The 13,786-nt window shown below is 47.2% G+C and overlaps 1 protein-coding gene across 2 annotated transcripts in view; it reads left to right on the top strand.

Moving 5' to 3' along the window:
• Positions 1 to 11,210, top strand: part of N4BP1 (NEDD4 binding protein 1) — a 49,697-nt gene extending 38,487 nt beyond the window's left edge. The window contains exons 5-7 of one of the 2 annotated variants that reach the window (XM_019456014.2): positions 2,596 to 2,703; positions 4,698 to 4,805; positions 6,460 to 11,210. In XM_019456014.2, coding sequence (XP_019311559.2) covers positions 2,596 to 2,703; positions 4,698 to 4,805; positions 6,460 to 6,817 — 574 coding nt within the window. In that variant the 3' untranslated portion in view covers positions 6,818 to 11,210. The remainder of the gene's footprint in view (positions 1 to 2,595; positions 2,704 to 4,697; positions 4,806 to 6,459) is intronic. The other variant, XM_019456015.2, reaches the window with a different exon arrangement.
• The last annotated feature ends 2,576 nt before the right edge of the window (positions 11,211 to 13,786 follow it).

The following is a 13,786-nucleotide window of genomic DNA, read 5'->3' as shown; positions in this document are numbered from 1 at the left end:
TCTTGTCTTATGTGGTGACCCCAAGGATGCTTTTCAAACATTATCCATCTCCTCCTGGTTAATTTTGGCCAGTGACTTACTTTGTCATTATGCCTGAGCCCTCAGCATTTCTTCCACATAAAGAAAGATGGTCTCAGCTGACCCTAAGTGTGACAGGAGTATGTTGCATTTCTTCGGTTGGCGTATCACTCAGAAAGCAGGTGTTAATGCATTGGAGACAACAGGCTTTAATCTGCACCTTTTATATTTTTTTCTAAAAGCCTTACTGAGCACCAACCAAGTGCAATGCACAGAGCGGGGCTTTGGGAACACACGTGATTCAGACACATTTCCTGCTGTAAGGAGTTTGTGATCTAAAGAGAAGGCACACAAATAAGTAATAGAGGGGAGTTTTGTTGTGGTTGAATAAGAGAAGGTCCTAAATATGACCAGTGGCATTAAAAACAGTTTTTCAAACTGTCCTCTTATGGAGTGAAGTCAGTACTATTAACCCTACCAGTATCTGGAAACCTAAGTAGTGGCCGCTTGTTCTTTCCTCACCTGCATACACCCCCTTTATTTTCTTCTGGCCTGAAGCACTTAGAATGCCCTGGTGGTTTTGCCTCAGAATTCTACCAGAATAGCTCCTCACATTGAAGACAGTGTTTGGCTTGTAATGCCAACTAGTGAATGACAGTCAGGTGGGTGAGAGATGAAAAGAGGGGCTCGGCAGGGGGGAAGGGGACTTGAGAAGACAGCACATGTTCATTCAGGAAAAGGTCTAGAGGACCTTCTCATTGACAGCCCCTTGCCCTTCTCCAAGCTGGGATGAGAGACCAGATCAGATGGGGAGAATCAGAGGTGATGTGAAGGAACAGCGTGAGAGGAAGCGAAAGGAGAATAGCATATTGAGGCAGGGTAGGGGTGAGGAAGTGCTGGGAGACCATGTTCTGCTCCGGCTCCGTTATACTGGGCTCAGACCCTGTAGTGCTCGGGTGGAGGGGCACGTAGGCTGCTGGGCTTCTGAAGAACCTTCACCTCTCTCACACTCTGCAGCTGCACGCTTGCAGAATTTGAAGGCATATGCAAGTATGCAGACTCGATAAGCCTTTGCTTAATTTGTATGATTCTGGGTTTTTAGTGGACATGAGTCTATATATAGCATATATTTAGTACATGCCCTCCGAAGCCTTACTCTTGATATTAATATCTCTGGGCAAACGTCACCATTTACCATTCATGCCCACTAGGAATAATTGATAAGATATTCATTAATAAATTCAAGATTTTAAGTCCTACTTTCCAAGATGTCCTAAGCCTCTGAAACTAACAAGACTTGTTTTTTCATTCCTTTTAAGTATTCACTATCACTAATAAAAGCATTTGTTTGCACCTTCAATTCTAGTGATTCTCTTAATTTATTGTTGCATTGTCTTTGTCTGCATTGCCTTAAACAAATGTGATCACCCTAAGGAATAAAACTCATCATTAGTGTCCTCACAAATCTCTCATTAAGAGATTTGACCACGAATAATCTCCAGCAGTGAAATAGAATTCTCAATACTGATTTCTTACCCTTTGTTATCACAATTTCAACTTATAAATGGCATCTGAGTGAATCTATAACTTGAACTAAACAGAATGGTGCTTCTAGACATCTAAAGTCCAAGCAGCAAGTGTGAACCTATGGATTTATTTTTTAAAAATGCAAGGCTGACTGTACCAAGCAGCTAATCTTAGAACCAGAGCACTCTAGCCTAGCAACTAAAACTTAAATTGTGATTTAGTGATTTCACAGGCTTGTCAACTCAAATTCATTCTCGACTCTAGTCCTCGTGCATCATCTGATAACCACTGTCTTCTGATAATACAACTTTTCCAGAAAAATGTGTGAATTGTGGTTGATCTTTTTTTTTTTTTTTTTTAAGATTTTAAGTAATCTCCACACACCGAGATCAAGAGTTGCATGCCTTGGGGCACCTGGATGGCTCAGTTGGTTAAGTGTCCAACTCTTGATTTTGCCGCAGGTCATGATCTCACAGTTCATGGGATCGAGCCCCACATCAGTCTCTGTGCAGATAGCACAGAGCCTGCTTGGGATTCTCTCTCTCTCTCTCTCTCTCTCTCTCTCTCTTTCTCTCTTTCTCTCTCTCTTTCTCTCTCTTTCTCTCTCTCTCTCTCTCTCTCTCTCTCTCTTCTCTCTTTCTCTCTCTCCCTCTCCCTCCCTCCCTCCCTCCCTCCCTCCCTCCTTCCCTCCTTCCCCGCTTGTACTCACTCTCTCTCAAAATAAATAAACTTAAAAAAAACAAAACAAAAAAGAGTTGCATGCTCTTCTGACTGAGCCAGCCAGGCATCCCTGGTTGAGAACATTTTTAAAAAGAGATACTAATGTATGAAAATCAAACCTTCATTTATAATCACACTAATAATTTCAGAGGTATTTGATATTTCAGACTGATCTTCAGCTGACAAGGGCTTAACTTTTCTACTTCCTAGCCGTAGTTAAACTCTTTGGTGATTTTCATATGAAGAGGAAATCCTTTTGTTTTCTTATAGCGTAGCTTCTATAAGCCAGGAATGCCTGCTTGCCCATTTTAACCTCTTATATTACTATAGGTTTCTACTACACTTAGCGGACAAAACTGGTGGCATAATTGTAACAAATGATAACTTCAGAGAATTTGTGACTGAGTCAGTCTCTTGGAGAGAAATTATTACAAAAAGGTAATAATATTTTCTTTGTCTTTGGTTAAGTGTTTTTTGTTGTTTATTGTTTGCTTTGGTTTTGTGTACACCTTGGCCCTGCAGAAGGCAGTACAGGAAACCAAAGTATCATAAGACTGTGCTCCCTGTCCAAGACCATGGCTGGCCCCTCTAGGTAAGTGGGGCTCCCAGTACAAAGCAGCAAAACCAGTGGGTGACATAATGGGCATGCTGTGGTGGCTGCAGAGTGTCTTTGAAAGATCGGTGTTCCCTGGCAGAAGGCAAGAGGCACATGATTATGGCACAGTTAACTCTTGTTAACAGTGTAATCGAGCAGAAATGGCCTCCTAACTTGGTCTTGCCCTGATGCCAAGGGAGACTTTGGCAACTCAGTGGGTGTCCCTACTTGATTCAACCATGAAATACAAAGGTTGGATTTAATGACAGCTATGATTCAAGTAAGAGGATGAGACCAAAATCCACATACTGATGAGTTTTCACTTCTTAGGAGTGGGAAGAGTATTTCTGCTTTTCAATATCTGATGCTTTCCTTGAGCATTTACCATCATAGTTTAATCATCTATATTGAAAACATGTGTGAATATCATCCAAAATAACAAAGTCAAGAGTTGAGCATTCACTGATACAAGTTTTTTAGTTGTGATGATGTTCTGAATGTGTCCACCTGCCTTAAGATCAGTGAACACTGGCTTCCAGGACTTCTTGTTAACAAGCATCGTCTGACTGAGTTCTGTAAAAGGCAGTAGTCTGTGATGGTGCCAGGGATGAGTCCTATATGCCACAAATCTAAAAGCATAAATCAACATACCTCAGGCTGTGTTATAACTAGTACATAACAGGTACAATTAGATATTTATTTCTGTTGGGGTTTCATAGTTGCCCCTTGTCTGATATTTGTTATTTTGCTAACTCGTTAGAGGATTTTAGAAAATAATCCTTTGCTATAAATACCCAGGTGTGAGTTAATTACTGTATGTATTTTGACCCACATGGTGTTGGAAAGCTGTTGTTGAGAGCTGAACTGAGAATTGGTCTTTGACCTTCTAGGCACAGTTAACACGCTATTAATCTTCTAGGACATGTTTCTGTTGGACCTTTGCCCTAGACTCATTGTCAGTATTTATTGGACACTCCTCTGTGTGTAGAAGGTCTAAATGCAGTCAGGACTCAATGTTTGAAACCAGCCCATTGCTTTCAAAACTCACAAAACAAGGCAGAAACCGAGGTCTGGACAGCAAACACAAGCACTTGGCCTTTTTTCTTTATCACATCTTCCCCAGACTTGATAAATCATGATGAGATCTCAGATTTTCTTTGTTCAGATATCCTATTGTTTTGGGTTTTTTTTCTTTTCTCTCTCTTTTTTTTTTTTTTTTTAGTTTATTTATTTTAAGAGAAAGTGAGTGAGTGGGGGGAGGGGCAGAAAAAGAGGGAGAGAGAGAATCCCAAGCAGGCCCTGAGCTGTCAGTGCAGAGCCCAATGCAGGGCTCAATCCCACGAACTGCGAGATCGTGACCTGAGCCGAAATCAAGAGTCAGATGCTTTAACCAACTGAGCCACCCAGGCGCCCTGTACTGTTTTGTTTTTTTAAGAGGTTATCTTCAGTGGTTTGCCTATAGATACAACTATTCAAAAGTAAAACCTTTTTTGAGCACCTAAGCAGTGTGTCCTAAGCAGTCAGTCTTAAATCTTGTTTTCAAAGTTAGGAGAAGAAGCTGCCTCCAAAGCCCAGATAAAAATCTGAAAGTCTCGATAAGAATTGTGAGGGCCAATGATAAAAGTTTATTACTTTACTGTATTTGTATCCAAAAGAGAAATTCAGATGGCTTAACTTGGATGTGTTTGTTTTTTCCATTAGGCATGTAAGCAGCCTTACAATTTTATAGGTGACTCTTGCTTTGGAATTAGGTGGACACTTCTACTTTCTTCTCAGCTCCTGCAACAATAAAAGCTTCACGTTTTCTCCAGCATTGTAATCGTTCTCTGTGTTATAGATTGCTTCAGTATACCTTCGTCGGGGATATATTTATGGTTCCTGATGACCCTCTGGGAAGAAGCGGACCTCGATTAGAAGACTTTCTTAGGAAAGAAGTCTTCCTTAGGTATTTGCTTTTTCACATTGTTTTCTGTTTACAAACTTGTTTCAGTTCTTTGTGCTTTTGTGTAAGTGATGTCTCTGAATAACTAAAGACAACACTTTTAAATTTTGTATTAGCCTTAGATTTATTGCTGGTATAATATATTTGAAAGGTAATCAAGCACACACCCCAAAGACCATGTCTTCATTTATGGTCCTTTGGTTTTAATCCTAGGAGAGGGTGGGGAGCCAAGCTTTGTATAGGTCTAAAAAGACAAAGCAGGTTTTGCTGACTGCCACTTATGAGCAAACGCCACTTAGGTTCATTATGTATACGTGAATATCCTCTTACATTCACTTTCCAAGGTTATTTGCTTTAAATTAGTGATGTTCCTGTTAATTTATTTACTATTCAGGAATCACTACCCGGGGAACTTTCTGTCTCCACTAAATGGAGAAGCCAGTATTTCATATTGATCTGAAATTGATTTGATAGTTGACATTTTCTTTGTTTTAGTTGGGTTTTTAAAGATAAGTTGCTGGTGGTTATATCCGTTTTCAGAATTCTTGGGTAATGGACACTGTTAACTAAAGTATCGTATGTGCCTAACTGACAGATAGTATAACCTGGTGACAGACAGCTGATCTTTATTTATAACCAGATCCCTTGGGGATTCTAGATTTGGATTTGGGGTAGTTCACACAGAGGTATCTTCCACAGAGGAGACAAGTGCAGTTTCGGCTCCCTGGGTCTTAGGAATCATTTCTCTTCTGAGCCTTTGGGTTTTATTACATAGAATGAGGGCTTAGTTCCCAAAGGTTCTGCTTCTCTGCCTACGCTCAGAGAATGGCAGCCATTTTAACATCTGCTGGGTGTCAGTGCATCTCCACTGGGCATTTAAGATCTGGCGCCTGTGTGCAAGCATCAAGGCCTGCGGGTCAGGCTTAATGGGAAAGAGAGTTCTCTGGCTCCTTCTTCACCTCAGCAGCCTGGCAGCAGGGTCTGCCCTGCCCGTGCACTTAATCACTCTTTACAATGTGTTAACAAATTGAGTGAGAAGTTAATAATAACTCCACTCACCAAGGAACTAACTTTTGAAGTTAGTTGAGCTTTTGAAATTGGAAAAAGTGTTCGGCCAGCCCCATTTCTCAGCTGCAAGCCCAAGTCACCTGGGAAACTTCTTTAAAAAGACAGATGCCCTTTACACACACTCACACCTACCCATGAGTGTATAGGTTGTGGGCACCAACACCTCGTCCAGACTGGTGAGGGTGGAGAGGGGGGGCAACAGGTATCCGTAGTGGCTGCCTCTGCCCAAAGGAGTCCCTTTTTCTAATCCCTATCAACCAGGGCCCCACACAGAATTAGTCTCCAGAAGAGTAAGACCCTGTTGTCTGTGTCTTTTGAAAGCTCTCAGGTGATTCTGGCACATCCTGGCTTAGAGCCAACAGTTGGCTGGGGTCCATTCTTGCAGCTGCAAACCTAGGAGGGTGGTGTAGCTCATGATGAGCTGTCATTTCCCATCATGACTGGTCTGGAGATGGTGTAGTTGTCATCCCTGTGGACCCCTCTGTAGGCAGCTTGCCTTCAGAAGTCATGGAGCAGCACGGCCTCAAGGTCAGCAGCAGGTTTCTCATTTATCTTACAGCCTGACTCACCAGACTCATTCCATTCACAGAGATATGCAGCCCCTGCTCAATGCCTTGCCAAATGTGGGCATATTTGACGCCAGCTTCAGAGTCCCTGGGGCCCAGGCAGCCAGCACCAGCCACCAGCCTCCAGCCCGGATTCAGGGTGCCCCACCTAGCCACTGGCTCCCTCAGCAGCCCCGCTTCCCAGTTCTGTCGAACCTTCCCAGTATGCAGCAGAACGTGCCCATGCCAGCACAGAGGTCTCCTGCAGAAACCAGCGAGCTGAGGGAAGCCCTTCTGAAGATCTTCCCTGACTCCGAGCAGAGACTGAAAATCGACCAGATATTGGTGGCCCACCCATACATGAAAGACCTGAACGCACTGTCTGCCATGGTGTTGGACTGAAGGCCACACTCGAGCTAGTGTCTGCACGTGGCAGCAGGAAGTGACATAATGTGAAGAGACCGATTTCCCAGTGGAAATGCTATTGTAGTATATAGAAAAGAAAACAGATGTTTTGTGTATAAAAAAATCTGGGTTTTCAAAACCAGCTTTTTCTATATATAAATTATGCTGCTATTACAGATTTAACATTTTCTGTAAAAGGAAAGTACATTTTCTGCCTGTTCAGAACTGTTTAATAGCAGTTACTCTTGAGTGTATTTACATTTTTATGTTTTTTAAACTATTTTCCTTAAAGCTGAAAATATTGACAAATGGATATGAGTAGCCTTTCTAAATAAAATAAAAAAAAAAAAAGAGTTGCTTTCTTAGGGAAAGCAAGACCTCTTAAAGTATATTTTCTTGAGATGACTATGTAACGTCCACTAACATGAAGTGTGCTCATCCCTCCCGGTCTCCTCTGCCCTCACCCCTGGAATTAGAGTCGTAGGAGTTGGGTTTGCTCCTGTGGGTCTTTTGTTGGAGCCATTTGTGAGAGTGGGCAGGTGGTGCCACTAGATGGCACCTGTGCCTAGCCATTGTTAATGACCAGGGCACAGTTAGACTCCCAGAATGTCAGGGCAAGAAGAAACTTCAGAACTCATGTAGTCCCACCCTACTTCCCCTCCCACCCTGAAGAAGAGGGAACTGAGGCTCAGTGTGCTCATGTCTGCACATGCCCAGGTCCACAGCCGTAGAGCAGCTGGGCAGGGACCAGACTCCTTGTCCAGTGCTCTGACATGCTCACCAGGCTGAGGCCTCGCTATACCTGACCTGACTCTAGAAGTCATGTCTTAGCCTCTGAAAATAATAGTGGGATGTGAAGAAATTTAACAAAGAGCCCCATCGTTACAGTAATTTTGTGTCCATATCATGGGAGGTACAACCCATGTGAAGTTTATACAGCTTTGCCAAAAGTGGTTTTCTATTCTCAAGAATGACCCTAAGCCAATAAATAGCATTAGTAGCTGCCATGAGGGCTCAGAGCCCCTTATTTATTTTTCCTGTGTTTGTCTTTTTAGTGTTCTCCTAAGCTGCCCTTCCTGTGAGTGAGTCTATCTCAGAATTGGTATCTTAGTATTGTGTTTTCAGTGTTGTTCAAATTCTGTGTCAGTGAAGTTCTTTTCCTGGATAATTATTCTTAACATCTTTACTGTTCTCTGGACTTTCAAAGGGCTTTGTATTTTATACCTGTTCCCTTCCCAGGCTGCTCACGGTCAGTTTTTTATCTGCCCTGTGGGTCACGTCTCTCCCAGCCCCCAGAAACAGCTGCTGAGGACTCAGTCCTGGTTTGTTTTTCATAGTGAAGGGACTTTTTTGGCCATGAGCAGAGCTGGTGACTCCCCAGGAGGCTCCCTGCAGGTGTGTTTGACCTCTGTACCCCTCCAGGGATGAATCCAGGGTCCTCCAGGTGGCTGGACTTACACTTCAATCATGTTTTCTCCCTGATGCCTTTAAGATGCTTCCTGACAAGGAACTGGTTGTCCACTGCCTTTTGGGGGCAGGTTGCCAGAGTCACCCACCCAGTTGTGGATGGAGACTTGAGGTGGCCAGGAAGTGACTCAGTCACAGCCCTTGTGCCTCATCTTCAGAACTGGTGGTTTGTAAAAGTGTGGCAGACGTGTGAGGGCTAGGGCTGTCTTGGAGTTACTCTGACCTTCTGGGTTGAGGTTTGGTCTGACAGTGTTGCCAATCCAGTATTTCTCTAATGTTCAGAAAAGGACCCGGGGGTAAGCCTTGATGGCTGAGGCTTAGCCACACAGGTCTTCCTGAAAGGGGACTAAGCCTCCACTGATGCCGGGTGGGGCTGGCTAGGCCTGGGGTTCCAGAGTTTCCTAGGCTCTAGACGTGACTTGACCTTTGAGCTTTGTATCATGTAAGCCTCTGTATTCTTAGTATTGTTTCTGAGGGGTCTACCTGCCCCTTTCCTCTTTCTGGGCGTGGGAAGGAAGGATGCAGGAGACTAAGTGGGTTAATTACTTCCTTTGATAAATTACAACATCAAACATAAGTCACAGTTCTTTCTGAAAATCATCAGCTTTAGTTAAACTTAGTACTTAAAAACTCAATTTTCAGACCATTAAAAAAAGTCCTTCAGCCTTCTCTTACTATTAAGCTCAGTGTTGATGCTACTGAAATGTTTCTTGATGGTCTGCCCCCAGCAGTGGATTTTTGAGCCACCTTGGCAGTGTCAGCAATGCATCATCATTTTGTAACTCCTCAGCGGGTTACAGAGTGTGGTGCCTCTGCGTCCTGTATTTCCCGGCATTCCCGTGAAGGAGGTGGCCTGGCAAGGATGCACCTTATTTGGTACACTGGCATCTGGTGCTCAGAGAGGTTGTCCGGGGTCAGAGAATAAGTAGATGGTGATGCGGGATGATTCCCAGGCCTGCATTCTTCCCAGGCCCCGACTCCCCGCTCTGGGAGAAGAAAGCCTTGTTTGACCTTTCTGTCAAGTACCCTGTGTTTGAGACCCAGTAGGCTGCTGGCTAGAAAACAGTGGGAAGGCGTCTCAGCCATCCCGGATGACAGGTCAGCTTTGTCTGGCAGACTCAGCTATGGTGTGGAGGTGTTGCTGGGGACTCAGGCCTGTTGCAGCTTTTGGTCTCTGAGAGGAGGGATGGGGTCTTGCTTAGGTTTGTCGTGGCACATGTGGAGTATGAGTCACAGAGAAAGCTGTGCTCTCTGTGATTGCTCCTAGCACCCTCCCCCACCACAGGAGATGCCCCAGGCACAGGGCCCCTTGAATTTGGGCCTTGGCACCATTCTCCCTCAGCTTCCAGCTGTCCACCAGCACTCCCAGGTCCTCCCCTGTCCTTCCTTCCCATGTCCCTCTCCTCTCCTCACTGTGGTCTGTTTGGTCAGTCACTGACTCCTGCCATTTGTTACTTCATTACCTACCTCCCCATCATTCTCCATTATTACAGCTTGGCTCCTGTGGTAAAATCACCCGATTTCCCCTAAGAATCCTCTCCATGCATTGCTGCTCTCCCTCACCTTCCCACTCTTCACTTCCTTATTTGCAAACTTGACCTTCATCCCACCCACTGCCTGAAATAGTCTAGGAGAAGTCATCAGGGACCAGTAATTGCCAAATCAGAGGCCTTTTCTCAATACTTAATCTTCGTGTCCACCCTCAGTGACCAGAATACTTGACATTGTGGCTCTTACTTTCCTCCTTTTCTGAGATTTCCCTCCCAAATGTTCCTCATTCTTTTCTATTCTTTTACCTAAAGGCCAGTCCTTGAGACCCTTTTCTTTCTTGACAGGTGGTCAAACTTCAGACCAGCCATGGACTTGTGATGGGGAGGGTGGTTCTTGCTAAAAATGCGGATTACTAAGCACAACCCCCAGGGCTCTTTATTCAGTGGCCCTGGAGTAAAGCCCAGAAATTGGAGACATCAGCAAGCTCCTTGGGTGTTTCCCACACAGGCTGTCCAGGGACCACGTTGTGAGAAACTACTCACCCTTAATGGTCATTAACTCCAGCTTCCTTCCTCCCTCCCTAACTTCCCTGCTTCCACATGTCCCCTCTGGGCAGTGACTTCCAGTCCCACCTCTAGGCCTGCCATTCAGAAATGCGTTTCTAGCATGACTGGAAACCCTGTGACATCCTCAGACTCACTCCCCAGACCCTCAGCCTGCTTCCGTTCCTTGCTGTCCTTTCCCACCCCACCCTGCCACAGCGTTCCCTCATCCACCTTGTCCTTGTCCTGCCAGTGCCCACTAGTCATTCTCTCATGCTCTCAGGCAGCCCCTGATCAGTCAGCCCACCCCACCCTCCCAGACCCCAGCGTGCTCCCAGATTTATCTTCCAGGAATGCATTGCTGGTCACAAACCATCCTATTCAGTGATCTTCAGTGCCTCTTGGCCAGAGCACCGAGCTCAGCCCTCCCTGAGCATAGTATCCGTGCTGTCCTCGTGGCCACGTGTGACTGCCCACTTTGAATAGCCCTTCCCCAGATGCTCACTGCAGCCCACACACGTTTCCTCAGTTTCCTGTGGGCTCCTGCCTCTGTGTGCACCTCTTTTTCTCTGCTAGAGATGCCCTTTCTCCCAAATGGCTTCCCCCTCAATGACCCAGTCTCCTGCCTTCTCTTTGTGCCCTTGCCTGTGCTTCTGGCCAGAAACAACCCTGTGGCACTCTGTGACCCACAGCGCTTGTGTCTCGCTTTTGGCACCTGCCGCACTGGCCGGTATCATTGCAGCTGATTGTGTACTGTGTCTCACCTCCCTTTCTAGACTGTGAGCTCCTCGCGGGCAGGGACCGTCTATGTTCACTCTTTGTATTTCCCATGGCACCTAGCACAGTGCCTTGCACTTAATAGGTGCTCAATAAACGTCTGCTCAACTGAACTGGACGACATTGCCTTCTTGACTGTGGTGTCTGGCAGCCGATAAAACCTTAAGAAGTCACATTGTCCACGTTTGCACCTGGGAACCCACCACTATGCTGCGGTCTACTGCAGATGGGGTGTCTGCCTGGCTTTCCCCTTCTCTTCAAGGCCCCAACACACCATGCAGTCCAGGGCTGAGCTGTGGACAAGCCAAGCCAAGCAGTGTGCTCTGACTTCCTGCCCGCAGCCTGGCCAGGGGCAGACACCTGGCCCAAGCGAGTCCAGTCAAAGCCACTCCTTGGTCTTCTCCCCTCTGCTGGTGGAACCAAGGAATTTCACGCCCAGATCTGTTAGAGGCCATTTCCTGCCGTGGGGGAATCTGTCTCTCGTAGACCCAAGATTCCTGGGGCGGGAGTGCCAGGTTCCTGTTGTCATAGGAGCCTGGTGGCACCCATGCCCTTCCTCAGATGTCGAGATGCCCCATTATTCTAACGCACCTCCCTTTGCTTAAGCTAATTCAAGTTGGATTTATGGCCCTTGAAGTCCAGAGTCTTGAGTAAAATAGTTACCACTGCCCCTACACTCAGCAGATTAAATGGGAGAGGCTTCTCATACCTTTAGAAAGATCCCGAAGACTGGTACAAAGTGAACTTTGGGAGTGTTCACCCCCATCAGAAAATGGTAAGAGACTGACAGGTCCTGACTTACTTGAAACTTTCCCTTCCTTCAACCTTGAGGAGAGCTCCACCCCCACCTTCAAGCAGACTGTTTCCTGCTGCTGCTTTTCCTCTTCAGCATCCCCACTTCCTCTTGAGGCTGTCTGAAAAATTCCCTGACGTGAATTTCTTTGCTCAGTTCCCCAGCTGGGCAGAGACCAGGCATGTCCAGAGTTAGGCCCTCCTGTACCCTTCCATGTCCCCTGGGTAAAACAGGCGTGATGGAATCATGCTTCCTACTCCAGGGGCATTGTGCAGAATAGGTGTATTCAGACCCGGGAAGCGTCCAGGATAGTGCCTGACGTGGCCCCATTCAGTGACTGCTAAGACTGTGGCTCTGATGGGCAGCAACCCCTCTAGGGCACCCATAGTGTTCACACCCTTACAGTTTGTCCCACATCTCCTAACCAGAGGTCCAAGAGCTTGTCTCCAGTTGCTCAGAGAGCCCATCTTCCAGATTCTGAATGCTCTCCTGTCCCTGCCAACTCATTAGGAGTGTGGACTCACTAGGAGTGTGGACCGGACTTCCTTGGAGCCTCCACAGGGCCATGGACACCCAGCTGTGACCTAGAGAGGGCACTGCTGCTAAAAGGCACCCAGGAGGAAGGACCCTTCCACTGTCCCCACGAGTAGGGAAGAGAGGGAAGTGGGCAGAACTGTGTCTGGCCACAGAGTGCATGAGAAGGCAGACCCTGCGCTCACCATGCCTCGTTCTGTCTTGTGGCCCTCACGACCCTCTGGGGCCTCTGGGGGAGGGGGGCAGCTGGAGCACAGGGCTAACAAGAGATTTCACAGTTCTCCAGGTCAGCGTGTCCGGGATTCAGGATTTGAACAACAGGCCATTGCACCTTCCCCAGAGGTGATGTGGCAGCCAGAATGGCTCTTGAGATGGACCCCCTGCCCCCACCCAGTGAATAGAATCAGGCTGTGACCTGGGCCAAGGTTGTCCGTCTGCCGAGCAGAGAGGCTGTGGAAGGAAGCTTCTGCCTCCCACTTTCCTGCACGGTGGGCCCATGTCCAGCGCTGGTCCTGAGGGAGGGTGCCGAGAGTAGAGTTTTAAAAAGGAAAAGCTGACCAGCACTGTCCAGAGTGAGCTCATGTGTGCGTCCTACCCACCTTCCATTTCATTTAGGGGATGCAGGTCAGTAAAAGGACCTGTGATAGTTTTTGAAAGCAGCAGCATTTTTCACAGCTCCAGTTCCTGTCCTCTGACGTCTGTGGCTCCAGATGGGTGATGGTCATCGGCAAGCTGGGTTTTCCAGGATCAGGGCAAAGGTGCCCACAGCCAGTGCTGGCCCAGGGGCCTCGGGAGATCTTGAATTGGCCCCTCCCACTGGATTCTGTCCCCTCCCACTGGGCTTTCCTTCTCATCCCCACCAGGGCCCCAGAGAGCCCTGCTGGGCCTCAGCTTGAAACCCAGTCTGGGGTCAGCCTGAGCAGGCCCTGCCCTTCCCAGTCCCTTCCCAGAGAGGAGGCCGCCCTGAAGAGAATGCGTTTGTCTGCCGGCCTGGCTGTGGTGTCCTTCTAGGGTTTCATCCACCAAAACAGGCCGCAGGAAGGAGAGGCCCTCCCTCAGTCACCAGCAAGGAGCTGTGGATGCTGCTGGGCTCCCATGCCTTCCCCAGACCAGAGTCTCTCCACACTAGCCAGCCCCTCCCCTTGCCAACCCTGCACATGCCACTGTCTCTCCAGGATGGGCGGGGAGCCATGCTTCCTCCCCGCAGGTCCCCTAGGGCTAAGGGACCTGCCGCCCAGCCAGTAAGGGGTGGGGGTGGAGCAGGAGCCCCTGACACCCACATCCTTCTCTGCCTGCTTCTGCTTCCCACCCCTGTGTGATTCCTCCATCTGCCCTGTTCACCAGCAGTCCTTGAGTGGCTGC

This window comes from Panthera pardus, unplaced genomic scaffold, assembly GCF_024362965.1.
Source record: "Panthera pardus isolate Hobbes unplaced genomic scaffold, ASM2436296v1 HiC_scaffold_18, whole genome shotgun sequence".
In the NCBI taxonomy this organism is placed as follows: Eukaryota; Metazoa; Chordata; class Mammalia; order Carnivora; family Felidae; genus Panthera; species Panthera pardus.
Note: the sequence above shows the minus strand (reverse complement) of the source record. Positions and strands in the feature narration are given on the sequence as shown.